This window comes from Mobula birostris, chromosome 2, assembly GCF_030028105.1.
Source record: "Mobula birostris isolate sMobBir1 chromosome 2, sMobBir1.hap1, whole genome shotgun sequence".
NCBI classification, from domain to species: Eukaryota; Metazoa; Chordata; class Chondrichthyes; order Myliobatiformes; family Myliobatidae; genus Mobula; species Mobula birostris.
The window spans coordinates 4,720,706-4,745,954 of record NC_092371.1 but is presented as its reverse complement, the minus strand read 5'-3'; the positions used below and the strand labels follow the sequence as shown (position 1 = coordinate 4,745,954).

At 47.1% G+C, this 25,249-nt stretch overlaps 1 protein-coding gene across 2 annotated transcripts; it reads right to left on the bottom strand.

Annotated features, from left to right (window-relative positions):
* Nucleotides 1-329: 329 nt before the first annotated feature.
* On the bottom strand, nucleotides 330-16,079 carry krtcap2 (keratinocyte associated protein 2). Of its 2 annotated transcripts, none has more exons than XM_072281330.1 (5): nucleotides 13,735-15,325; nucleotides 8,570-8,724; nucleotides 2,594-2,657; nucleotides 1,946-2,012; nucleotides 330-532 (listed from the first exon to the last, which is right to left on the bottom strand). In XM_072281330.1, the coding sequence occupies exons 1-5, from the start codon at nucleotides 13,769-13,771 to the stop codon at nucleotides 418-420; spliced, it is 438 nt and encodes a 145-aa protein (XP_072137431.1). In that variant the 5' UTR covers nucleotides 13,772-15,325; the 3' UTR covers nucleotides 330-417. The 2 variants fall into 2 exon arrangements, with proteins under 2 accessions (XP_072137431.1, XP_072137442.1); XM_072281341.1 differs by lacking the exon at nucleotides 13,735-15,325 and adding an exon at nucleotides 15,974-16,079 and having other exon boundaries at nucleotides 331-532.
* Between the last annotated feature and the right edge of the window lie 9,170 nt (nucleotides 16,080-25,249).

Genomic DNA, 25,249 nt, shown 5'->3' with positions numbered 1-25,249 from the left:
GTGAGTGGCAGGGACGGCCTCCAAACCCCACCCCAATTAAGCATCTCACCAACTCTCTGAGACAAGTTAAACCGTTCTTTATTTCAGCAAGGACACTAACAGCGGGGACCAACCAGGGGCTTGGAAGGAGCGATGTATTCCCTCCCCACCCTGTCCCCACCCCCCAAGCACCAGGGCAGGACCTCCCCACCCTGTCCCCACTCCCCAGCACCAGGTCAGGACCTCCCCACTCCCCAGCACCAGGGCAGGACCTCCCCACCCTGTCCCCACTCCCCAGCACCAGGGCAGGACCTCCCCACCCTGTCCCCACTCCCCAGCACCAGGGCAGGACCTCCCCACCCTGTCCCCACTCCCCAGCACCAGGGCAGGACCTCCCCACCCTGTCCCCACTCCTCAGCACCAGGGCAGGATGGAGGCTCAGTTCTTCTTCTTCTTGGGTGTTTTGGTGACAAGTGGGGGTAGGGGGGCCACCTGGTAGAGGGCCGCTGATAGCCGATTCAGGTAGTACAGACCCAACATGGAAAAGATGAAGCTGTGGGAAGGACAGAGAGAGTGAGGTCAACCATAAGGGCCACGAGTCCTGACCATGCTCCACCCCGCTCCCAACCCCAGTTCACCGCGGTATTGCGGTCTTTTTTCTTACACTGCAAGATCCCACCAGTCGGAAGGAGGATGGGGTGAAACAGGAGCAGGTGCACAGACCACTATTCAGCTGGCTGCAGTAGTGCGGGGCAGCCGTTGGGTCCAACTGCCCCACCACCAATCCCACCTCAAGACAACTCTCTGGAGGTGTACACTAGTGAGACAAATTGGCTGCTCGCAGCAACAACCTCGCTCTACATCAGCACCACCAAGAAACTGAGTGCGTACTTCAGGAAGGGGGAAGTCAGAACACACACCAGTCTTCATGGAGAGGCATCGGCAGTGGAAAGGGGTCATCATCTCAGAGTACTAACCCTGGGCCCAACACATCGATGCTATCACAAGGAAGGCACCAGCGGCTCTACTTCATCAGGAGTTTGAGAAGATTTGGTAGGTGACCAAAGATTCCAGCAAATTTCTCCAGATGTGCAGTGGTGAGCATCCTAACTGGTTGTATCACTGCCTGGTGTGCAGGCTCCAATGCAGAGGGTCGCAAGAGGCTGCGGAGGGTTATAGACTGGCAGCTCCATCAGGGGCACAACCCTCCCGTCCATCGAGGACACCCTCAAGAAGCTAGCATCCACCATGAAGGGCCCTCACCATCTGGGGCACGGACTTAAGGTGAGCAGGGCAAGTTCAAAGGAGATGCACAGGGCAACGCTTGTTCCTTTTTGTGTCTGAAATGCACTGCCAGGGGTGGTGGTGGAGAGTTACGATAGAGGCTCTTAGGCACATTAGTGAACAGGGAATGCAGGGATATGGACATTCTGTCAGCAGAAAAGATTAGTTTATCAATTTGGTTATTTGGAGATACAACATGGAACAGGCTCTTCAGGCCCAACATGCCGCACTGCACAGCAACCTACCTATTTAACCCTAGCCTAACCACAAGACAATTTACAATGACCAGCGCATCTCTGGACTGTGGGAGGAAACCCACGCATTCACAGACGGTGCTGGAATTAAACTCCGAACAGGTTTGGCACGGACATTGTGGCCACAGGACTTGTTCCTGTGCTGTGCAATCCAAAGGAATATCTGACTGATGTTTCAGAGCAGTTGCCACTCCTGGTACAAGAACAGTGATTGAAACAGGGTTGGTTAGGAGGACCCTATTATCACTGGTCATTTTCCAACAAAGGTACAAGATACTAGTGTTAGAGTACACTGAGGGTCAAATTCTATCCGTCTCGTTAATCCATCAAGACAATTGATGTAATAGCTCAGCAAATGTACCAGGTGGGAGGCTCCAGCTGCTCCCAATGATTCCTGTCACCGAGGATTAGCACACGGGTGTACTTACCAGGTGGTGACGCAGACTCTGTGAATCAATGCAGAGGCAAACAGGGACAACAGCAGGCACAGTGTGACTGAAGTGGGGGGGGGGGGAGAGAAGGTCAGAGTAAGGTTTGTGGATGGTAGCAGCACTGGCAAACAAGGCTCATAGTAAACCACTGATCTCCAGAAAATGTAAACACTAAACACCCTCTCCGAGACCCCCACCGATACACTCCGAGGCCCCTGTAAATACCAACACACTCCCCAGGACCACTTGTAAATACCAACATGCTCTCCGGGACCCCCCTGTAAAAACCGACCTGCTCCCCGGAACCCCCCTGTAAAAACTGACATGCTCCCCAGGACCCCCTGCAATTACCGACACACTCCGTGGGACCACTTGTAAATACCAACACTCTCGCAGGGAACCCCGTAGCCGCATTCCCCAGGATGATGCGTAGATACCAATACACTCCCTAGGACCAACCCACCCCCCCTTTCAACATTGACACACTCCTCGTGCTTCCATTTAAATACTTTGTCCATCCCATGGTCACTCCCACAGGTATCTCTCAGCCCACGGGGTACAAGGAGAGAGTCTGACACCAGCTCTCCTGCAGTATCTTGTAGCAATCCCACACCCTCCACTAGCAACCGCGAGACCGGGACTTACTTTCAGGGAATATCTTTGCCTGGAATCCTTTGCCAAACACCACACTCTCCAAGTTGTTGAAGGCCTGTGTCAGTGGAGTTAAGGGTACGCTGTGCCGAATTGTCCCACTCACCCAACAATGCCCCACCCTGGCAACGGTACCGCCCCACCCACTCCGAACACTGCAGTACTCAACACCCACTGCCCTTGCCTGGACGTGAATGGGAACACCAGTCAACAGTGGGGTAGGCAAGAGAATGCAGCGCCAGGCCAGGCTCGCCAACCTGTGTGAATGGAGAGTGGGCAGTGGGTGACCTGCTGACACAGTAGATCCACGAAGTGGGAGAGAGATTCGGCAGGAGTGCAGTGTACAGTTCTCTGGGGATTCTGTCAGAGTCATTGAACAGTACAGGCCCTTCAACCCATGATATTGAAATCAACGGATCTGGGGTTGAGAGGGTGAGCAGCTTCAAGTTGATACTATTTGATCAATCACCCCTCCCTCCAACACAGCCCAAAACTCTCCATTTTTCTTAATCCATGTGTCTATCAAAGAGTTTCTTTAATGTCTCTATTGTATCAGCCTCTACCACCTCCCCATGGCAAAGTGATCCAGTCGCACAGCACTCTGTGTAAAACAACTTACTTCTGACAGCCCCCTAAACTTCCCTCCACTCACCTCAAACTGATGTTCTCTGGTATTGGCCATTGCCACCAGGGAAAAAGGTGCTCACTGTCAACTCTGTGTCTCTCATATTCTTGTACACATCTATAAAGTCACCTCTCGACCTTCATCGCTACAAAGAGAAATGCCCTCACTCGCACAACTCTCATAAAACAAGCTCTCTAATCCAGGCAGCATTCGGGTAAATTTCCTCTGCACCTTCTCTAAAGCTTCTACATCCTGCCTATCATGTGGCAACCAGAAATGAACACAATACTCCAGATGTGATCTAATCAGAGATTTATGGAGCTGCAACATTACCTCCCGGCTCTTGAACTCAATCCCCTGGCAAATGAAGGCAAACACACTAAACGTCTTCTTAACAACCCTATCAACTTGCACAGCAACTTCAAGGGATATACAGTGCCTTGAAAATGTATTCAGCCCCACACCTACTTTACTGTCTCATTTTCTAAATTTAAAATATATTGCAGTAGGATTTTTGAATTCATCTACACACATTTTGTATCATGTCAAGTCATAAGAAAACCTGTCAACAATTTACTAAAAATTAAAAACCAAAATTGAGAGGCTGGAAAGGCATTCATTTTGCTTGTGATTCCTATGCTAACTTTCCTCAGGTGCAATACTGTATATCACCTTACCAACTTAGTCATAGTCATACTTTAATGATCCCGAGGGAAATTGGGCTTTGTTACAGTTGCACCAACCAAGAATAGAGTATAAATATAGCAATAGAAAACTATAAATAATTAAATAGTAATATGTAAATTACGCCAGTAAATAAGTCCAGGACCAGCCTATTTGCTCAGGGTGTCTGACCCTCCAAGGGAGGAGTTGTAAAGTTTGATGGCCACAAGCAGGAATGACTTCCTATGACGCTCTGTGCTGCATCTCAGTGGAATGAGTCTCTGGCTGAATGTACTCCTGTGCCCAACCAGTACATTATGTAGTGGATGGGAGACATTGTCCAAGATGGCATGCAACTTGGACAGCATCCTCTTTTCAGACACCGCCGTCAGAGAGTCCAGTTCCATCCCCACAACATCACTGGCCTTATGAATGAGTTTTTTGATTCTGTTGGTGTCTGCTACCCTCAGCCTGCTGCCCCAGCACACAACGGCAAACACGATCGCACTGGCCACCACAGACTCGTAGAACATCCTCAGCATCATCCGACAGATGTTAAAGGACCTCAGTCTCCTCAGGAAATAGAGACGGCTCTGACCCTTCTTGTAGACAGCCTCAGTGTTCTTTGACCAGTCCAGTTTATTGTCAATCCGTATCCCCAGGTATTTGTAATCCTCCACCATGTCCACACTGACTTGCCCAACTTGTTGGTGTAGAAAATTGGAGGATCACTTGTTTTCAATGAAGTCATAAGAACAAATACCGCCCCCCTCTCTGTAAGGTCCAACATATAGTAGATTTTCAAAAGAGCGTTCAAAACAAGCCAGGAAATGATAATGGAGAAGCACAAATCTGGGTAAGGGTACAAGACCATCTCAAAGGCACTGAATATTCCTCGGAGCTTAGTGCATTCCATCGTGAAAAATATGAAACCACACTGCCAAGGTCAGGCTGCCCCTCTAAACTTAGTCACCGGAGAAGAATTGCACTTGTAAGAGAAGCTACCGTACTAACACGCCAAAAATCATTGGGTGAGCTGCACAAGCCAGTGGCTGCAACTGGACATGAAGTTCATGGCTCCACAATCTCCAAGGCCTTGCACAGAAAGGGCATTTATAGAAGAGTGGCAGGAAGCAGCCTTGGCTAAAAAAAATATCCTTGCTCACAAAGATTTTGCAAAGCATCACTTAGAAGATACCGAAAAGATGCGGAAGATGAGACTAAAATGGAACTTTTTGGCCTCAACACTAAGCGGTACATTTGGCATAAATCTCGTACTATGCTTCAGCAAGGTAACACCATCCCTACTGTAAAGTATGGTGGAGGAAGCATCACACTGTGGGGATGCTTTTCAGCAGCAGGGACTGGATTAATGGGAAGACGAATGCTGCTAAATACAGAGAGATCCTGGATAAAAACCTGCTCTCCTCTGCCAGAAAGCTTAAACTGGGGAGGAAGTTTGACTTTCAGCAGAATAACGACCCAAAGCACCCTGCCAGAGCAACCATGGAGTGGCCTCAAATGAAGAAAATTAATGTCCTTGAGTGGCCCGGTCAGAATCCTGACCTTAACCTGACTGAACATCTCTGGCAAGACCTCAAGATTGCTGTCCACCACCGCTCCCCGACTAACCTGGCACAGCTTCAGCAATTTTGCAAGGAGGAATGGGCAAATCTTGCTCCAATTTGCAAAGCTAGTAAAGAGACTTATCCAAAAAGACTACTGGCTGTAATAGCTGAGAGAGTTGGTTCAACTAAGCATTGAGCAAAAGGGAATGAATACTTTTGAACTGCTGACATCTCAGGTTTTCAGTTTTTTGTTTTTACATGCTTTATAATTTTCCTTGCTTTTCTGGACTCTACTGTGAAAAAGGAAACATCTGATTCACAAATAAAAATTCTCAGTTATCTTGATGAAAATCCCTGGTTGTGATACTCATTATGTGAATAAAGGCTTGGAGGCTGAATACTTTTACAAGTTACTGTTTGGATTTGGACACTAAAATCCCTCTGTTACTCCATAATGCTAAGAATTTTGCCATGAATCTTATACTGTGCCTTCAGTTTCAATCCTACAAACTGCATCATTTCACTCTCTTCCAGATCGAACTCCAACTGCCACTTCTCTGCCAAGCTGTGGAACTCATCTATATCCCTTCCCAGGACCCCCTGTAACCTATGACAACCTTTCACACTATCCATAGCACCACCGAACTTTGTGTCATTTCCAAATGTCCCATCCCACTTTTCCACTTCCTCATCTAAGCATTTATAATAAGGATCACAGTTAAGAACAAGGAAACACACATTTCAGGTCAACTAGTCCATGCGAGCCATGATTCCTAGTCCCAATGGGCTAAGCCAGTCCCATTTGCCTGCAATTGGCCCACAAGTGTCTTTTAAATATTGTTCATGTCCCTCCCTGAACCACTTCCTTTAGCAGCTCGTCCCATATACTGGGTGAAGGAGTTGCCCCTCAGGTTCCTACTAAATCTCTCCCCTCTCATCTTAAACCTGTGCCCTCTAGTTCTCCCTTCCTCAACCCCAAGATGAAGACTGGGTGCATTCACTCTATCTCTGCCCCTCATGATTTTATCCTCCTCTATAAGTTCACCCCTCAGTATCCAACACACCAAGGGATACAGTCCCAGACTGTCCAACCTCTCCCAATAAACAGGCCCTCCAGTCTTGGAAGCATCCTTATAAACCTCTGCACTCTTTCCAGCTTAATGACATCTTACCTATCCAAACTGAATACAATACTCCAGCAACGGTTTCTCCACATCTTGTACAAATGTCCCAACTCAATGCCTTGACCAATGATGGCTAGAATGCCAAACAACAACTTCATCAACTTGTGACATTGTATTCTCAGAGAACCATGTGCCTTTAGGAATGGGGTATGAAAGGCAGGTCCACGGAAGAACCAGAAGGGGCGGGGAGGTGGGAGTAGGTGGACTGATGGACTTAGGGGGTACTGGCAACTGACAGCAGGTAAATGTCCAATCCTTGCATCAGTACTGAGATGGTAGGGAGAAGAGATCCAGGAGCAGCGAGATGGATATAAACAGGTGATACATGGATCCAGGTGAGACCAGGGGAAGGTGATGAGCCTTTATTATCAGTTTTTCCTATCATCTACCAATTCCACTCCTCCCTAGCTGGTTCCGCCCATTACCTACCAGACCCTGCTTCACCTCCTTCCCTCCCAACTCTTTATCCTGGCCATCTTTATAGGGAGGCGTGGTAGCATAGTGATTAGCACAACACTTTACAGTGTCACTGATCAGGGTTCCATTCCCGCCACTGACTGTAAGGATTCTGTACATTCTCCCTGTGACCGCTTGGGTTTCCCCAAGGTGCTCCAGTTCCCTCCCATATTCCAAAGGCGTACGGGTTAGGATCAATGTTCCCTCTAATTTTTAGTAGTCAGTGTGTGCAAAAATCTTATGTTGTGCAAATTTTTTTCCTGTGACAAAAGTATGTGTGCACTGAATGCACACATGGGACAGTTTATGTACGTTTACAAAATATTTGACATAAAACTGCACAGAATAACAACAAAATAACATACATATTTAAGTCACTCAGTTATTTTTTCTCTCTCCTGTCTTTGGCATTTACCCATTCTTTGTAAACTCTACCAAGACTAATAGAACTCCCATCCAATTGATAGCTTTGATTCTCATTAACATATCGAAATGACATTCACCTAAACGGTTTCTCAGCTTGTTTTTGAATTGGTTCATTAGGCTAAAACCTCACTCACAGTCCGCACTAGACGCAAGAAAGGTTCTCCCAATGTCCATCAACTGTGCAAGGTCGCAAAACTGTTCATTTTGAAGTATGCCAACATTTGAGCGAAGTTTGAAATCAGTTTGGATTTAGTTTTTTCTTGCACGGAAAATTTGAAATCATTTAACTGTCTAACTATTACAGTATTTTCAGCTAGAAAATCATGATATTTTAGACACAAGGCATTAACTTTTTTATCGCCAAATGTGAAGCCATAATTTGCAATTGTGGAGAAATCAAAAGCTGACCATTCTTGTACCTCATCTTCAGGAAACCTTACTTCTAAATGAACACAAAGACTATAAAAGTCAACAGCGAACTTGTATTTACTGTGACATTTTCTTCATGTTGTTGGCTTTTGATTTCTCCGCAATTCCGCATGTGTGTGACAAATAAAGCAATTTTTAATCCCCTTGGCGGGAGGTATAAAAGCCTGAAGTCCCACATCAATAGGTTCAGGAACAGCTACTTGCCTTCAATTATTCAGTTCATGAACCAACCGGCAGAGCCCTAATCACTACCCCAGCAACAGAACACAACAGACCACCTCTTGCACTAGCATGGACTTCTCTCTGATTGTGCTTTTTGCACTAATATCTTGTCTTGCACAGACTGTTTGCATGGAACTAATGTGCCCTGTACCCACATGCCTGTGATGCTGCTGCAAGTTTTTCATTGTACCTGTAACCTCACTGTACTTGTGCACACAACAAAATTACTCCTGATCCTATCGTCAACCGTTCCTCTGCCTTCACAACTGCTGCCTGACTTGTGAGTTGACCCAGCAGTTCGCTCCAGATTACGCCGATTCCTGCTGTTCAATTCCTTTGAGGCATTTCGGCGCCATCACTAATTCCAACGGGAAGTAGGGGTCCGGTTAAAGGATACAGTCAGGGAGAAGATGAAGAGGACCGACCCCAGGAATCCGCCCAATATGGTCAGCCACTCAGAAGAAGCCAGCTGCCGACTATACATCTGCATCCCGGCAAAGAGCAGGAGGGTGAGGAGGGATGACAGCACAAGTGAGGACTTAGTGCTGACCGCTGGAAGCAAAGAAAAAACCGTTAGCAAACCCATGGTAACCCCAGACTGCACATCAAAAAATCTACCCGGACCCAACACATTAATGCAATCAGAAAGAAGGCATGCCAGAAACTCTATTTCATTAGGACTTGAAGATTTTGAATGTCAGCAAAGACTCTAACAAATATCTACGGACGTACAGTGGAGAGCATTCTGACTGGGGGCATCACTGCCTGGTGTGGAGGCTCCAATGCTCAGGATCGCAAGGGGCTGCAGAGGGCTGTAGCCTCAGTCAGGTCCACCACAGGCACAACCCTCCCCTCCATCAACATCATCTTCAAGAGGCAGTGACTCAAGAAAGCAGCATCCATCACTAAAGGCTCTCACCACCTGGTAATTGCTCTCTTCTTGTTACCACCGTCAGGAAAGAGATATGGGAGCCTCAAGATCCACCGCAACAACTCAGGAAGCTTGACCACCAGATTTCTGAACAGCCCATGGACACTCCTCATTACAGTACACCCTATTTTTGTTGTTTATAGAAACCTTATGATCGGGCTACTGCTGCAAAACAAATTTCAAATCATTTAAGACTGTCTTTGACATTGCTTTTAATTCATACAAGGGTTGTGAGTGTTTAATTTCCCACTCCTAGTTGCCCTTATGACTTGCCTTCTTGACCTGGCAAGATCCTTGAGGTGTCCCCACAGTGCTGTTGGGGAGGCAGTTCCGGGACCTTAACCCAGTAACAATGAAGGAAAGGGCAACGTACATTCAGTGGCCACTTTATTAGGTACAGGAATGGAACACGTTGTGGTCTTCTGCTGCTGTGTTCCACCCATGTCAAGGTTCAATGCAGTGTGCAATCAGAGATGCACTTCTACACACCACTGTTGTACCGTGTGGTTATTAGAGTTACTGTCGCCTTCCTGTCACTGGAACCAGTCTGGCCATTCTCCTCTGACCTCTCTAACAACCCACACAACTGCCACTCACTGGAGTTTTTTTTCATTTTCCCACACCATTCTCTGTACAATCTAGAGACTGTTGTGCATGAAAACTCCAGGAGACCTTCAGTTTCTGAGGTATTCAAACCACTCCGCTTGGCACCAGAATCAGGTTTATTGTCACCGGCATGTGATGTGAAACTTGTTAACTTAGCAGCAGTTCAATGCAATACATAATATAGAAGAGAAGAAAAATTAAGTAAAATAATAATACTAGTAAACAAGTAAATCAATTACAGTATACATATATCAAATAGTTCTTAAAAATGTGCAAAAAACAGAAATACTGTATATTAAAAAAGTGAGGTTCATAGGCATCCGCTAGTCTCGTGAGACCATGGATTTGCGCGTTGGAAGGTCTCCAGGGCGCAGGCCTGGGCAAGGTTGTATGGAAGACCAGCAGTTGCCCATGCTGCAAGTCTCCCCTCTCCACAACACCGATGTTGTCCAAGGGAAGGGCATTAGGACCCATACAGCTTGGCACCGGTGTCGTCACAGAGTAATGTGTGGTTAAGTGCCTTGCTCAAGGACACAACACGCTGCCTCAGCCAAGACTCGAACTCACGACCTTCAGATCACCAGACGAACACCTTAACCACTTGGCCACATGCCAACACTAAAAAAAAAGTGAGGTAGCGTTCCAGGATTCAATGTCCATTTAGGAATCGGATGGCAGAGGGGAAGAAGTTGTTCCTGAATCGCTGAGTGTGTGCCTTCAGGCTTCTGTATCTCCTACCTGATGGTAACAGTGAGGAAAGGGCATGCCCTGGGTGCTGGAGGTCCTTAATAATGGACGCTGCCTTTCTGAGACACCGCTCCCTGAAGATGTCCAGGGTACTTTGTAGGTTAGTACCCAAGATGGAGCTGACTAGATTTACAATCATCCCATGGTATGGCCACATTAGTGGGATTGTATTACAGACCACCCAATAGTCAACAAGACTTGGAAGAGCAAATCTGCAGAGAGATAGCAGGCAACTGCAGGAGACAAAGTTGTGGTGGTAGGGGATTTTAATTTTCCATACATTGATTGGGACTCCCATACTGTTAGGGGTCTAGATGGTTTAGAGTTTGTAAAATGTGTTCAGGAAAGTTTTCTAAATCAATATATAGAGGGACCAACTAGAGGGGATGCAATATTGGATCTCCTGTTAGGAAACGAATTAGGGCAAGTGACAGAAGTCTGTGTAGGGCAGCACTTTGGTTCTAGTGATCATAACACCATTAGTTTCAATTTGATCATGGACAAGGATAGATCTGGTCCTAGGGTTGAGGTTCTGAACTGGAAGAAGGCCAAATTTGAAGAAATGAGAAAGGATCTAAAAAGCGTGGATTGGGACAGGTTGTTCTCTGGCAAAGATGTGATTGGTAGGTGGGAAGCCTTCAAAGGGGAAATTTTGAGAGTGCAGAGTTTGTATGTTCCTGTCAGGATTAAAGGCAAATTGAATAGGAATAAGGAACCTTGGTTCTCAAGGGATATTGCAACTCTGATAAAGAAGAAGAGGGAGTTGTATGAAATGTATAGGAAACAGGGGGTAAATCAGGTACTTAGAAAGAAATCAGGAGGGCTAAAAGAAGACATGAGGTTGCCTTGGCAGTCAAAGTGAAGGATAATCCAAAGAGCTTTTACAAGTATATTAAGAGCAAAAGGATTGTAAGGGATAAAATTGGTCCTCTTGAAGCTCAGAGTGGTCGGCTTTGTGCAGAACCAAAAGAAATGGGGGAGATCTTAAATAGGTTTTTTGTGTCTGCATTTACTAAGGAAGCTGGCATGAAATCTATGGAATTGAGGGAATCAAGTAGTGAGACCATGGAAACTGTACAGATTGAAAAGGAGGAGGTGCTTGCTGTCTTGAGGAAAATTAAAGTGGATAAATCCCCGGGACCTGACAGAGTGTTCCCTCGGACCTTGAAGGAGACTAGTGTTGAAATTGCGGGGGCCCTGGCAGAAATATTTAAAATGTCGCTGTCTACGGGTGAAGTGCCGGAGGATTGGAGAGTGGCTCATGTTGTTCCGTTGTTTAAAAAAGGATCCAAAAGTAATCCGGGAAATTATAGGCCGGTGAGTTTAACGTCGGTAGTAGGTAAGTTATTGGAGGGGGTACTAAGAGACAGAACCTACAAGCATTTGGATAGACAGGGGCTTATTAGGGAGAGTCAACGTGACTTTGTGCGTGGTAGGTCATGTTTGACCAATCTGTTGGAGTTTTTCGAGGAGGTTACCAGGAAAGTGGATGAAGGGAAGGCAGTGGATATTGTCTACATGGACTTCAGTAAGGCCTTTGACAAGGTCCCACATGGGAGGTTAATTAGGAAAATTCAGTCGGTAGGTATACATGGAGAGGTGGTAAATTGGATTAGACATTGGCTCAATGGAAGAAGCCAGAGAGTGGTGGTAGAGAATTGCTTCTCTGAGTGGAGGCCTGTGACTAGAGGTGTGCCACAGGGATCAGTGCTGGGTCCATTGTTATTTGTAATCTATATCAATGATCTGGATGATAATGTGGTAAATTGGATCAGCAAGTTTGCTGATGATACAAAGATTGGAGGTGTAGTAGACACTGAGGAAGGTTTTCAGAACCTGCAGAGGGACTTGGACCAGCTGGAAGAATGGGCTGAAAAATGGCAGATGGAGTTTAATACTGACAAGTGTGAGGTATTGCACTTTGGAAGGACAAACCAATATAGAACATACAGGGTTAATGGTAAGGCACTGAGGAGTGCAGTGGAACAGAGGGATCTGGGAATACAGATACAAAATTCCCTAAAAGTGTCGTCACAGGTAGATAGGGTCGTAAAGAGAGCTTTTGGTACATTGGCCTTTATTAATCGAAGTATTGAGTATAAGAGCTGGAATGTTATGATGAGGTTGTATAAGGCATTGGTGAGGCCGAATCTGGAGTATTGTGTTCAGTTTTGGTCACCAAATTACAGGAAGGATATAAATAAGGTTGAAAGAGTGCAGAGAAGGTTTACAAGGATGTTGCCGGGACTTGAGAAACTCAGTTACAGAGAAAGGTTGAATAGGTTAGGACTTTATTCCCTGGAGCGTAGAAGAATGAGGGGAGATTTGATAGAGGTATATAAAATTATGATGGGTATAGATAGAGTGAATGCAAGCAGGCTTTTTCCACTGAGGCAAGGGGAGAAAAAAACCAGAGGACATGGTGAGGGGGGAAAAGTTTAAAGGGAACATTAGGGGGGGGCTTCTTCACACAGAGAGTGGTGGGAGTATGGAATGAGCTGCCAGACGAGGTGGTAAATGCGGGTTCTTTTTTAACATTTAAGAATAAATTGGACAGATACATGGATGGGAGGTGTATGGAGGGATATGGTCCCTGTGCAGGTCAGTGGGACTAGGCAGAAAATGGTTCGGCACAGCCAAGAAGGGCCAAAGGGCCTGTTTCTGTGCTGTAGTTTGTATGGTTCTATGGTCAAAATCACTTAGATCACATTTCTTCCCCATTCTGATGTTTGGTCTTATAAACAGCTGAACCTCTTGACTATGTCTGTATGCTCTTCTGCTGATTAGATATTTGCATTAATGAGCAGGTGTACTGCTGTCCCTAATAAAGTGGCCACTGAGTGCATTTCAGAGTGTGTGACTAAAAGAGCCACTTTCAGGTTGCCATGTTCCCTGAGCTTCTGCTACCCTTCTCCTTCCAGCTGGTGGGCGTGGTGGGTTTGGAAAGTGCCACCGAGGGAAATCTTTGCGGCACTGCGTCCTATCAGGGGTGGTGTGCCTGAGGTGGGACATGCAATACTTTCGCCGGCACACGGCATGCAGTGCGGCTCCTCAGACCTTTAAACTCCACGCTTAACAAAAATGTACGCAATGATTATCTTTACTGCCAAGTGAAGCAGCAAATGGTTTTTCTTACAAGCCGCGAGCAGGGAGATGTTTTCACAGGAGAAAACATGACAGAAGATGACACATTTCGAAATCCTCACAGACCTGATGTACACATTTGGTATTTGGATAGTAAACAGTTACAGTAACAATACTATTTAGAAATGACTTGCCGAGTTGCTTCAGCATTTTGTCTGCGTTGCTCTGCATTTCCAGCAGCTACAGAATCTTTGGTGCACTGTTTTTCAGCGCTGACTGTTCATTCCCTTCCATTGACGCTGCCTGACTTGCTGAGTTCCTCCAGCATTTTGTGCGTCGAGACCATTCATCAGGCAGTGCTAAGAATCTATCTTATTGTACTAGGGAACCTTTCAATACTGTTCTAACAGTGGGAATGTGGCTGTCTTGTTGGTGTGTGCTCTCAGGCTTTTGTACCTTCTGCCAGTCCGGGGAGAGAGAAGAGAGATGTCTGACGTAGGATCTTTGGTTATGCTGACCGCTTTACCAAGGCAGTGAGAAATACAGATATGATCGTCCTTGTTACTCCTGATTCCAGAATCTGCCCTCGTGTCTGCCTTGTTCAGTGAGATCATGGCTCCACTGCTCCCTACCTCTTCGTGTTTTCATCACCCTCCACCCACCCCAATTCATGGCTCTGGTCTCCTTCAACCTGCAAGTTCCAAGTCTGGCCCTCACTAACTTGACCTCACTCTGCTTCACTTCTTCCTGCCCATGAAATGCTGGGGGAGGGAACTCAGCAGGTCAGGCAGCATCAACGGAGGGAAATAAACAGTCAACTTTTCAGGCTGAGACCTTCCATCAGGACAGGAAAGGAAGGGGGCAGAAGCCAGGGATAAGGTGGGAAGAGGGGGGAGGGGAGGGGGGGGAGGAGTACAAGCTAGCAGGTAAGGGATAAGGCGTGAGGGTAGGGCTCTGGATTGAAGTAAGTGGATAGACAGAAGAATTGACGGCTGAAGAAATCTAATAGGACAATGAACCTTGGAAGAAAGGGGAGGAGGAAAACTAGAGGAAGGTGTTTGGCAGGTGAGAAAAAGGATGAGAGGTGAACTAGAAAGGGGAATGGAATAAGAAAGAAGGAGGGGGTGAGAAATTACTGGAAGTTAGAGAAATCAATGTTAATGCTAACAGGTTGAAGGCTACCACCTGAATTGTTGCTCCTCCAACCTGAGTGGCCTCAGTGCGCTGGTAGAGGAGGCCACGTACAAACAAAAAGGGCCAAGATGCTCACCAGAGTAGTCCCCCCGATCTGCACCGGGTGTAGATGAGGCCACATCAAATAGATGAACCCAGCAGGCCCAAGAGGTGTCACCTCACCTGTAAGGACCGTTTGGGGCCTGAATGGTGGTGGGGAAGGAGACGTAGAGGCAGCTGTAGAAGTTGTCATGCTTGCAGGGATGAGTACCGGGAACCAAGGAGAGGGATGAGCGGGCAAAGCAGTCACCCATCCCCATGGAACGCGGAAGGGTGGGGTCAGGAAGAGAAAGATGTGCTTATTGGTAGGACCCTGTTGGAGATGGTGGAAATTATGGAGAATAGCATGCTGGGTACAGAGGCTTGTGGAGTGGTAGGTACGGACAAGGTCATCCCTTTCCCTTTTATGGCGACAGGAAGGTGAGGTAATGGCAGATGGAGGAGCACAGGTGAGTGCAGCGTCCATAGCTTATCTGTGAGAGTCAGTAGGTTTGCAAAAGATGTCAGTGGATTGTCTGCCTCCAGAGACGGAGAGATCGAGTGAGGGCTTAGAGACCTATCCCACCCCCTGCCCTTTCATTCTGGTTTCTGCTCCCCTCCTTTCCAGCCCTGACGAAGGGTCTCAGCCTGAACCACCAACTGTCCGTCCCCCTCCATTGATGCTGCCCGATCTGTTGAATTCCATCAGTATTTTGTGTGCTCCAGTATCTACAGAATTTATGGAGGAAGTGTCAGAGATGGATCAAGTAAATTTGACTGCAGGATGGAAGTTGGCGTCAAAAGTGGTGACACTGGAGAACTCAGCATGGGCGCAGGAAGCAGCGTTAGTGAGGTGGTCATTGTAGGGAGGAGAAGTTAGTCTCACCTATTACCTGCCTCCTTCCCCTCCCCCCACCTTCTTATTCTGGATTTCACCCCTTCCTGATGAAGGGTCTCGGCCTGAAACGGCGACTATTTATTCCCCACCTGACGTGCTGACATTATAAATTATGTTTATTATTTGTCGCCCCTTATTTAGCCCCCCCTCCCCCACCTCTGGTTCAGCCCTGTTACCGGTTCGCTCAACCCCCTCAGCCCGGGCACTCGGAGCGGCCCAGACTCCGAGCCTCCTACACAATGCCTGCCTCCCTCCCTCCCTCCCTCCCTCCCTCCCTCAGTCCCTCAGTCCCTCAGTCCCTCAGTCCCTCTCCTCACACTCACCCATTGCCTCGGCCGCGACTCTACCCGGGGGAGGGGGGGGCGGAGCTTGAGCACGACCCCCACGTGACCTCCCGCGCCACGTCGCGCTTCGTCTTTGGCGGCCACTCGCGGCTTCACGGCAGGCGCATGCGCGCGGATTGCGTGGGACAGGCCTGTTGAGGAGTGCGCAGGCGCAGGAGGCGGCGACCATCTTGATGAGGGCAAAGCCGACGTCGTGCCCCGTCCGATTGTTGTCAGTCCTGCAGGGTCTCGGCCCGAAACGGCGACTGTACTCTTTTCTATAGATGCTGCCTGGCCTGCTGAGTTCCTCCAGCATGTTGTGTGTGTTGCTTAGATAATAGGCATGGTGTTCATGTGATGCTGGATGCCTTTGAGGCCCACTGTCTGCATCTCTTCTGAACCTTCCCGATCACTAACAGTTTAAGCTGGGCCAGCCCTATGGACGCTACAGTCAAGGACGCACAACAGCTCCTCAGAGGGTTTAAAGAATCTTTTCATGCCCCCGAAGACCCTCACCAATTTTTATAGGTGCACCATAGAAAGCATCCCATCAAGATGCGTCACAACTTGGTATGGCAAGTGCTCTGCCCATGACCACAAGCAATTTCAGAGAGTTGTAAATGGATATCTGTCCATCACACAAACCAGCCTCCCCTCCATGGACTCGGCCGACACTTCGCGCTGTCTCCGCAGAGCAGCCAGCGTAATTAATGACTCTCCCACCCTGGTCATTCTCTTCTCCTCCCTTTGGGAAGAAGATAAAAAAGTTTGAGAACGCAAGGTTCAAGAGCAGCTCGTATCTTGCTGGAATCAGACTCCCTTTCATGCAATAAAGATGAACTCTTAATCTCACATCGTGCTTACCTGCTCTGCACTTCCGGTATCTGCGATCCTATCTTCTGCATTCCGTGTTCTGCTTGTCACCTGGATGTATGGTGTGATCTACCTGGATGGCAAGCGAACAAATTACTTCCATCAGACCATTAGACATAGGAGCAGAATTAAGTCATTCAGCCCTTTGAGTCTGCTCTGCTGTTCCTGGCTGATTCATTTTCCCTCTCAACTCCATTCTCCCCATAACCTTTTATTGTATTTACTAATCAGGAACCTTTCAATCTCTGCTTTAAATATATCCAATGGCTCGGCCTCCACAGCCCTCTCACTCCATGCCGGCACACACGATAATAATAAAATGCAATCCGGGTCATATTGCGATCAAGGAACGTGTTTGTAGACCAGATATTGAACTTTTTACTGACAACGTGTCCTGACGAAGGATCTCGGCCCGAAACGTCGACTGTACCTCTTCCCAGAGATGCTGCCTGGCCTGCTGCGTTCACCAGCAACTTTGATGTTCCAGCATCTGCAGAATTCCTGTTGTTTGAACTTTTTACTGTTGGACTTCGGCCATGTTCCACTGGGATACAACACTGGGCAGCATGGGAGGTCGTTCCTGCCTGTGGCCATTGAACTTTGCAGCTCCTCCCGTGGAGGGTCAGACACCCTGAGCCAACAGGCTGGTCCTGGACTTATTTTCCATCTGGCATAGTTTGCATATTGTTGTTTGATTGTTTGTGATTTTTGTATTGTTATATTTATGTTCTATCCTTGGTTGGTGCGGTTGTAACGAAACCCAATTTCCCTCGGGGACAATAAAGTATACCTATTGATCTATCTAAACTAGTCTTAGATCACCTCCAGCAGGGAATGGAAAGATCCCATCAGTACTGCCGTCGCAAAATCCGCCAATACCACTGGCAGGGTAACAGAACCAACATCGTCGTCCTCTCCCAGCACCAACGTGATAATCCCACTCGGTCAAGTTCAACTTTGGATCATTGAACAGTTCTGTACTCTGTCACAATGCAATACCGAGGAGAAGATGGTGCATCTGTGTTTGAAAGATCTTCTTAAAACTCCCTTGATAATCTTCAACATGTTCACTGACTCCAGCTCATCCTGAATCTGGAACGTGGTGGATGCAGGTTGCGTTGTGGCCTTCACAGAGAAACAGGTAAATAACTTTTACAGCTTGATTACAGGCCTTTCCAGCCCAATGAGTCCGCCCCACCCATATGGTGAGGAAAGATTTCCAAGGCCAGCTGTGTGGAACTAGGGAGTTGTTCCAGCCGAATGGCCTGCTTCTGTGTTGTAACCCACTTGTTAACGGAAGGCGTTGAGGCACGGAAGGCCACAGGCCCATGCAGGTAAGTGAGGTGAGTATAGATTAGTACAATGGTTGGCATGGACATGGTGGGCCTGAGGGCCCAATTTCTGTGCTGTACCACTCTCTGAAGCTCAGAGTAGCAGCAAAAACCCTTCCCATGGTCAGACAGAGTGGAAGGAGCACACCTCCTCTCAGACTACCTGTTGTTGCCTCCCCTCCCTGTCAAAGGCCCGCTTCCCCTTCCCCTTCGTTGCCAGAGTTTGAGCACGTTGGCTTTATCTCTCATCTCAGAACTGGCCTAACAAACAGACAGACATACTTTATTGATCCTGAGGGAAATGGAATTTCGTTACAGTTGTACCAACCAAGAATGGAGTATAAATATAGCAATATAAAACCATAAATAACTAAATAATAATATGTAAATTATGCCAGATGGAAATAAGTTCAGAACCTCTCTGATGCTAATCAGCCTGAATATTAGATTCTCAAACCACACTGCCACCTTTTTCCTCTTCCTCCCATTTTTCCTTTCTCTCACTTCATTCCACCTGCCCATCTTCGCCCAAATTTCCCATCACCTTTCTCCATTGTTAGTGGTCTATAATTCCCAGGGTTATCCCCATTTCCTTTCTAGAACAAAACTGCACTTGTCATCTTTAATCCTGATATTATTCCTGAGGCCAGTGAGGATGCATAGATCATCGTCAATGCCCTAGCAATCAGTTCCCTTCGTAACCTGCTGTATATACTGTAAGGCCCCGGGGACTTATCTATCCTAATTCTTTTCAGAAGCTGCAACACTGGTTCTTTCTTAACTTGCACACACTCCGGCACATTGCCCTGTTCTGTGCTGACTACACGTTTGTCAAAGCCCCTCTCCCTGGTGGACACTGAAGCAGACGATTCATTAAAGATCCCTCTTACCTCCTCCACCTCCAGGAATATGTTTCCTCTTTCATTCCTGAGTGGTCCTACCATCAGTCCAGTCATCCTCATGTACAGTGTGTGTAGAACACCTTGGGGTTTTCCTTAATCCTACTCACTTCTTGTATCCCTTTCTCATCCATTCTTAAGCTCCTTCCTGGTGACCTTGTAACTCTCAAGAGCCCAATCTGATTTTTGCTTCTCACATTTAAGTGTGCATCCTTCCTCCTCTTGACTCTCTTGTTAATCATGGTTCCTTGACACTACCATCCTTTCCCTGCCTCGATGGGACAAACCCCTCCAGACCCCATGCAAGTGCTCCCTCCACATTTCCATTGTGCTTCTTGAGAACATCTGTGGCAAATTTGTGTTGATACCATTGTAGCCCTTCCCCAATTAAATCCTTTCCCCATATCGTCTGTCTTTATCCTTGTCCATTGCAAATGTAACGCTCAGCTATCTTGGCTCGTATATGTCTGGGGGAAATCCCGCCCAGCACCTGCCTCAACGCTTCCCACGGAATCGGTTGCTGCACCACTGCCACCCGAATCAGTCCCAAACATCAATCATCAGCCAGCACACCCAGTACGTTTTACCAAGAGCACTTCATAGATATTACTGAGTCTATGAAGTTAATATAAATTCCATACAGAAAAGGAAGTAATGGAAAAAAAAGGCGCCAGGCTTATCAAAGTCCAAGTTCTTCGTGCACAACCGTTGGAGATCAATAAATTCCTGATGACCACCCAGATCCTGTCAGCTCACGGCTCGGGACCCCCCCCACCAAAAAACCCCCGTTCCCAGTCATATGAGACAGCATTATCACCCGAAAAAACAATAACATGAACACCAATTGGTGAACAGCACCCTGCTATCTGTATTAACCCAAGCAACTGTCTCGCTACAGACTTTCTCAGCATTTAACATCACAAAGAAGCCATTTTAATTAGCCTACGCAGTAACATAAGAGACGAAACACCCTTACACAAAGCTAAAGGTCAGGGAGTTGTGGTCTCTGTCTCCGAAGTGCCTACTGAGAGATTAGTCACTTCACCTGGTTCATTACCCAGTAGGGCCTCCCCTTTAGTCGTTCTGTCCCGTACTGTGTCAGAAATCCTTCCTGTACACACCTAACAATCCTGCCCCACCTAAACCTTTTGAACTAAGGAGCTACCAATCAACGTTGGAGAAGATGAAGTCACCCATGACAACAACCCTGTTATTTTTGCAGCTTTTCAAAATCTGCCTCCTGATCTGCTCCTCCGTGTCACTGTTGTATTAGGGGGGAGTCTATCGAATACCCCCAGTAGAGTAATTACTGCCTTCCTGTTTCTGACTTCCACCCACACTGACTCTCCACTCACCTTCACAACGGAGCAGGTGAGAAGGGCTCTGGGGAAACTCAGACATGGCAAAGCATTGGGATCAGATGGTGTTGTAGTAGTAGTAGTAGTTATGGGGTGTCAGGGAGGGGTAGCAGCTCTGGTGGGGGAACATATCGCGTCCTTTTCAGGGCGGTTAGTCCACCTTTGGTCCCCACCTGGCACTCAGCTCTCACCTGTGGCTCCCCGTAGCTGTTTGCATGTGACAGCAGCCACACCCCGGGCAACGGCTTCGACAAGCCGGCTAAACCAGGTGAGGGTAGCCGACGGGTCTCAAACCCTCAGTGAGATAGGGAGTTGTCTATCCCAGCATGTGAAGACAGACTCCGGCGGATTGAGCGGACGAGACCAGTGAAAGGTCCAACGGTCAAGAAGACGGTCTCTGCGAGCGTCGTGGAACGTGTAGAGCAGGACAAGACACAGAAGACGTCCTGGTCATCCACTGCGCCCAGTCCCATCTCCAGCCGTCTCGACTCTGTCTTGCCACTGGATCCAGATGGGAATTCGGAAGAGAGAGTGAGGCTGACGCTGCGCAACTCTCCCTCCCTTACATCCAAATGACGCGCTCGTCTCGACATCATCATAATGGTGTCGAGGTCCTCATCGACGCCAACGATGGACAAACAAGCAGTTATACTTTATTGATCCTGGGGGAAATTGGTGTTCGTTACAGTTGCACCATAAATAATAAATAGTAATAGAACCATAAATAGTTAAATAGTAATATGTAAATTATGCCAATAAATTATGAAATAAGTCCAGGACCAGCCTATTGGCTCAGGGTGTCTGACCCTCCAAGGGAGGAGTTGTAAAGTTTGATGGCCACAGGCAGGAATGACTTACTATGATGCTCTGTGCTGCATCTCGGTGGAATGAGTCTCTGGCTGAATGTACTCCTGTGCCCACCCAGTACATTATGTAGTGGATGGGAGACATTGTCCAAGATGGCATGCAACTTGGACAGCATCCTCTTTTCAGACACCACCGTCAGAGAGTCCAGTTCCATCCCCACAACATCACTGGCCTTACGAATGAGTTTGTTGATTCTGTTGGTGTCTGCTACCCTCAGCCTGCTGCCCCAGCACACAACAGCAAACATAATCACACTGGCCACCACAGGTCTTGGAGGAGTGTGCTGAATAGCTGTGTGGAGTTTTCCAGTGCATTTGCAGTCTAAGTCTCAGCCCAGAAAGGGTCCCGACTGTGTGGAAAACATCATGTCTGCTCCCAGTACCCAAGAGGGGCCACCGAAAGTCTTGGATGACTACCGTCTAGTAGCCCTGACCTCACACATCATGAAGACCCTGGAGAGGCTGGTCCTGGTTCATCTCCAACCCCTGCAGTTTGCCTACCAGGAGCACATTGGAGTTGACGATGCTGTCATCTACCTGCTGAACAGAGCCTACTCTCATTTGGATAAGCAGGGTAGCACTGTGAGGATCATGTTTTTTGATTTCTTAAGTGCCTTCAATACCGTACAGCCCTCATTGCTGGGGTAAAGCTCCGTTCAGTGTAGTTTGGCACTCCCATTGTATCCTGGATAATGGACTACCTGACTGGCAGACCACAGTTTGTGCAACTTCAGAGCTGTGTGTCAACACTGGGGCCTGAAAGGGGACTGCATTGGCTCCTTTCCTGTTTACCCTGTATACATCAGACTTTAAATACAACACTGAGTCATGTCTTCCGCAGAAATTCTCTGATGGCTCAACAATAGTTGGGTGTATAAAGGGAGAATGGGAGGATAGATACAGGTCCCTGGTGGAGTGGTGGAGGACTTCGTCAAAGAAAGTAAGACTTAGTCACTGAAAGTAAGCATGCAGTCACTGAACATAAGCATGCAAGTACAGCAGGCAGTGAAGAAAGCTAATGGCTTGTTGGCCTTCATAACAAGGGGAGTTCAGTATAGGAGCAAAGAAGTCCTCCCTCAGTTGTACAAGACCCTGGTGAGACCACACCTGGAGTATTGTGTGCAGTTTTGATCTCCAAATTTGAGGAAGGACATTCTTGCTATTGAGGGAGTGCAGCGTAGGTTCACGAGGTTAATTCCTGGGATGGCGGGACAGTCATATGTTGAAAGATTGGAGCGACTGGGGTTGTATACACTGGAATTTAGAAGGATGAGAGGGGATCTGATTGAAACATATAAGATAATTAAGGGATTGGACACGCTAGAGGCAGGAAACATGTTCCAGATGTTGGGGGAGTCCAGAACCAGAGGCCACAATTTGAGAATAAGAGGTAGACCATTTAGAACGGAGTTGAGGAAAAACTTTTTCACCCAGAGAGTTGTGGATCTGTGGAATGCTCTGCCTCAGAGGGCAGTGGAGGCCAGTTCTCTGGATGCTTTCAAGAAAGAGTTAGATAGAGCTCTTAAAGATAGCGGAGTCAAGGGATATGGGGAGAAGGCAGGAACAGGGTACTGATTGTGGATGATCAGCCATGATCACAGTGAATGGTGGTGTTGGCTCGAAGGGCCGAATGGCCTACTCCTGCACCTATTGTCTATTGTCTATAAATGGTGCAAGCTGAATCATCTGCAGCTCAACATGAGTAAGACAAAGGAGATGGTGATGGACTTTAGGAAGAGCAAGCCTGCATTGCTTTCTGTTACTATTGATGGTGAGGGCCTACAAGTACCTGGGGCTGCACCTGGATGACAAACTTGAGTGGAGCACCAACACAGAGGCTGTGTACAAGAAGGGCCAGAGTCGCCTCTAGCTCCTGAGGTCCTTTGGAGTATGCAGGCCTCTCCTTCGCATGTTCTACCAGTCTGTTGTCGCCAGTACAGTCTTCTATGTGGTGGTGTGCTGGGGCAGTGGCATCAACATGGGTGATGCCAACAGGCTCAATAAACTGATTAGAAAGGCTGGCTCTGTTATAGGAGTCAAACTGGACATACTGGAGACTCTGGTAAAACAAAGAACCCTATGGAAATTCTTGGTAATTCCAAACAGTGTTTCTCACCCTCTGCATGCCACCTTGGCTGAACAGAGGAGCACTTTTAGTAATAGACAAGACAACTGCACTGCTCCAAAGAGCGCGGTATGAGGTCATTCTTGCCTTCAGCCATTAGGCTCTATAATGAGTCAACCTATAGCTGGGGAAGTGATGACCCCTCCTGGTAGACTGTTTGTGGTAACTTAGTTCTTTATTGTTTCAACTTCTCTTCTAATATTGTCTATCTATGCACTTGTAATGCTATTGTGACACTGTAATTTCCTTTGGGATCAATAAAGTGTCTATCTGTCTATCTATCTATCTTTCTGGAGGTGTTATACTATCCCTGATGAGCAAAGTCATTCCTCACCTCTTCTACCTCCCTCCCTATCCCTCTGGAAACGTCTAAATATCGAAACATCATACATTCAATCCTGCCCTTGGTAAGCAAAACGCTTAATACGATTCCTCCTTGGTATATGCCGAAATAAAATGGAAGTCTGTCAGACAAAGTGCTGTTAACTTGGAGAAGAATTATTTTGGAAAATACAAGGGAACCCGTTCACAACAATATTTTGAGAGAGTCAAGGAAGGTCAAGTCTGCAGCCATAATAGTAGAAGGTGGTGAAAAAGATATTTTTTTCTGGGAAAGGCAAGATCATTGTGCAGGTACAGATACCAAATGCATGAAAAACGACAAGTGGAAGGGCTTTTGAAGGGTATAAAAGGAGCACTGTCTTGGTACAAGAGGAGTGAGTTTTGATCATTGCTGCTGGCTAGTACTCAGAGAGGGAACAGTATGTTGTGTTTGAGTTAGTGAGAGTGAGAGAGAAGACAGGTTGTGTGAAAGTCTGTCGGCATTCCACAGATCAGCTCATTTAGAGGGTGATAAGTATTTTGATTTCTGTACTGCTATTGGTACAGTATAAACATTTGTTTTTGCTTTCTGTATTGTATTTGTGCTGGTTCTAATAAAGTGTTTTCTTGTGGCCTGAACACGTGTCATCTCCTTTGTCTGCAAATCCATACAGTGCCTATGAAAAGTATTTACCATTTTGAGAAGTGTTCATGTTTTATTGTTTTGCAACATTGAATCAGAGTGGATTTAATTTGTTTTTTTTTGACACTGATCAACAAAAACAAATTCTTTAGTGTCAAAGTGAAAACAGATCTCTACAGAGTGATATTAAAAATTATTTACAAATATAAAACACAAAGTAATTGATTGTATAAGTATTCACCCCCTCCCCTATAATATGACACACCAAATCAACCCTGGTGCAGGCAATTGGTTTTAGATGGCACATAATTAGTTAAATGGAGATCACCTGTGTACAGGGGGAACAGGGCTGAACTGCTGGGCCTTGATGCGTGAATGTGGTTTGGAACTTGTTGAGGGAAAGAGAGTGAGGAAGGAACGGGAATTGCTGGGAGGGGGTCGTGTGGGTCTGGTAATGGCGGACAAGATGGGGGGGGTGTTGAGGGAAAGAAAGTAGAGAAGGAACGGGAATTGCTGGGAAGGGGTTGTGTGGGTCGGTAATGGCGGACAAGATGGGGAGGGGTTGAGGGAAAGAGAGTGGAGAAGGAGAGGGGTAGAGACTTGGGACCAGAGGTAGGCAGCTGGGGAGAGATGGATTCTTGTGAAGGGAGAAATAAAGGGAATGCGGAGATGGTGAGGGGACAGATGAATGAAAACCGAGACAAAGGGAATAGAAACATAGAAAATAGGTGCAGGAGTAGGCCATTCGGCCCTTCGAGCCTACACTGCCATTTATTATGATCATGGCTGATCATCCAACTCAGAACCCCGCCCCAGCCTTCCCTCCATACCCCCTGACCCCCGTAGCCACAAGGGCCATA

What these genes read in the sequence shown, in the direction of transcription:
- krtcap2 (XM_072281330.1), bottom strand. Translation starts at nt 13,771, where the DNA reads ATGCAGAGCAACGCAGACAAAATGCTGAAGCAACTCG. An exon ending in TCTTCATCTTCTCCCTGACT is followed by an intron (nt 2,658 to 8,569) that starts GTATCCTTTAAC and finishes CCACTGACACAG; the next exon opens with GCCTTCAACAACTTGGAGAG. An exon ending in GGCAAAGATATTCCCTGAAA is followed by an intron (nt 2,013 to 2,593) that starts GTAAGTCCCGGT and finishes CCCCCACTTCAG; the next exon opens with TCACACTGTGCCTGCTGTTG.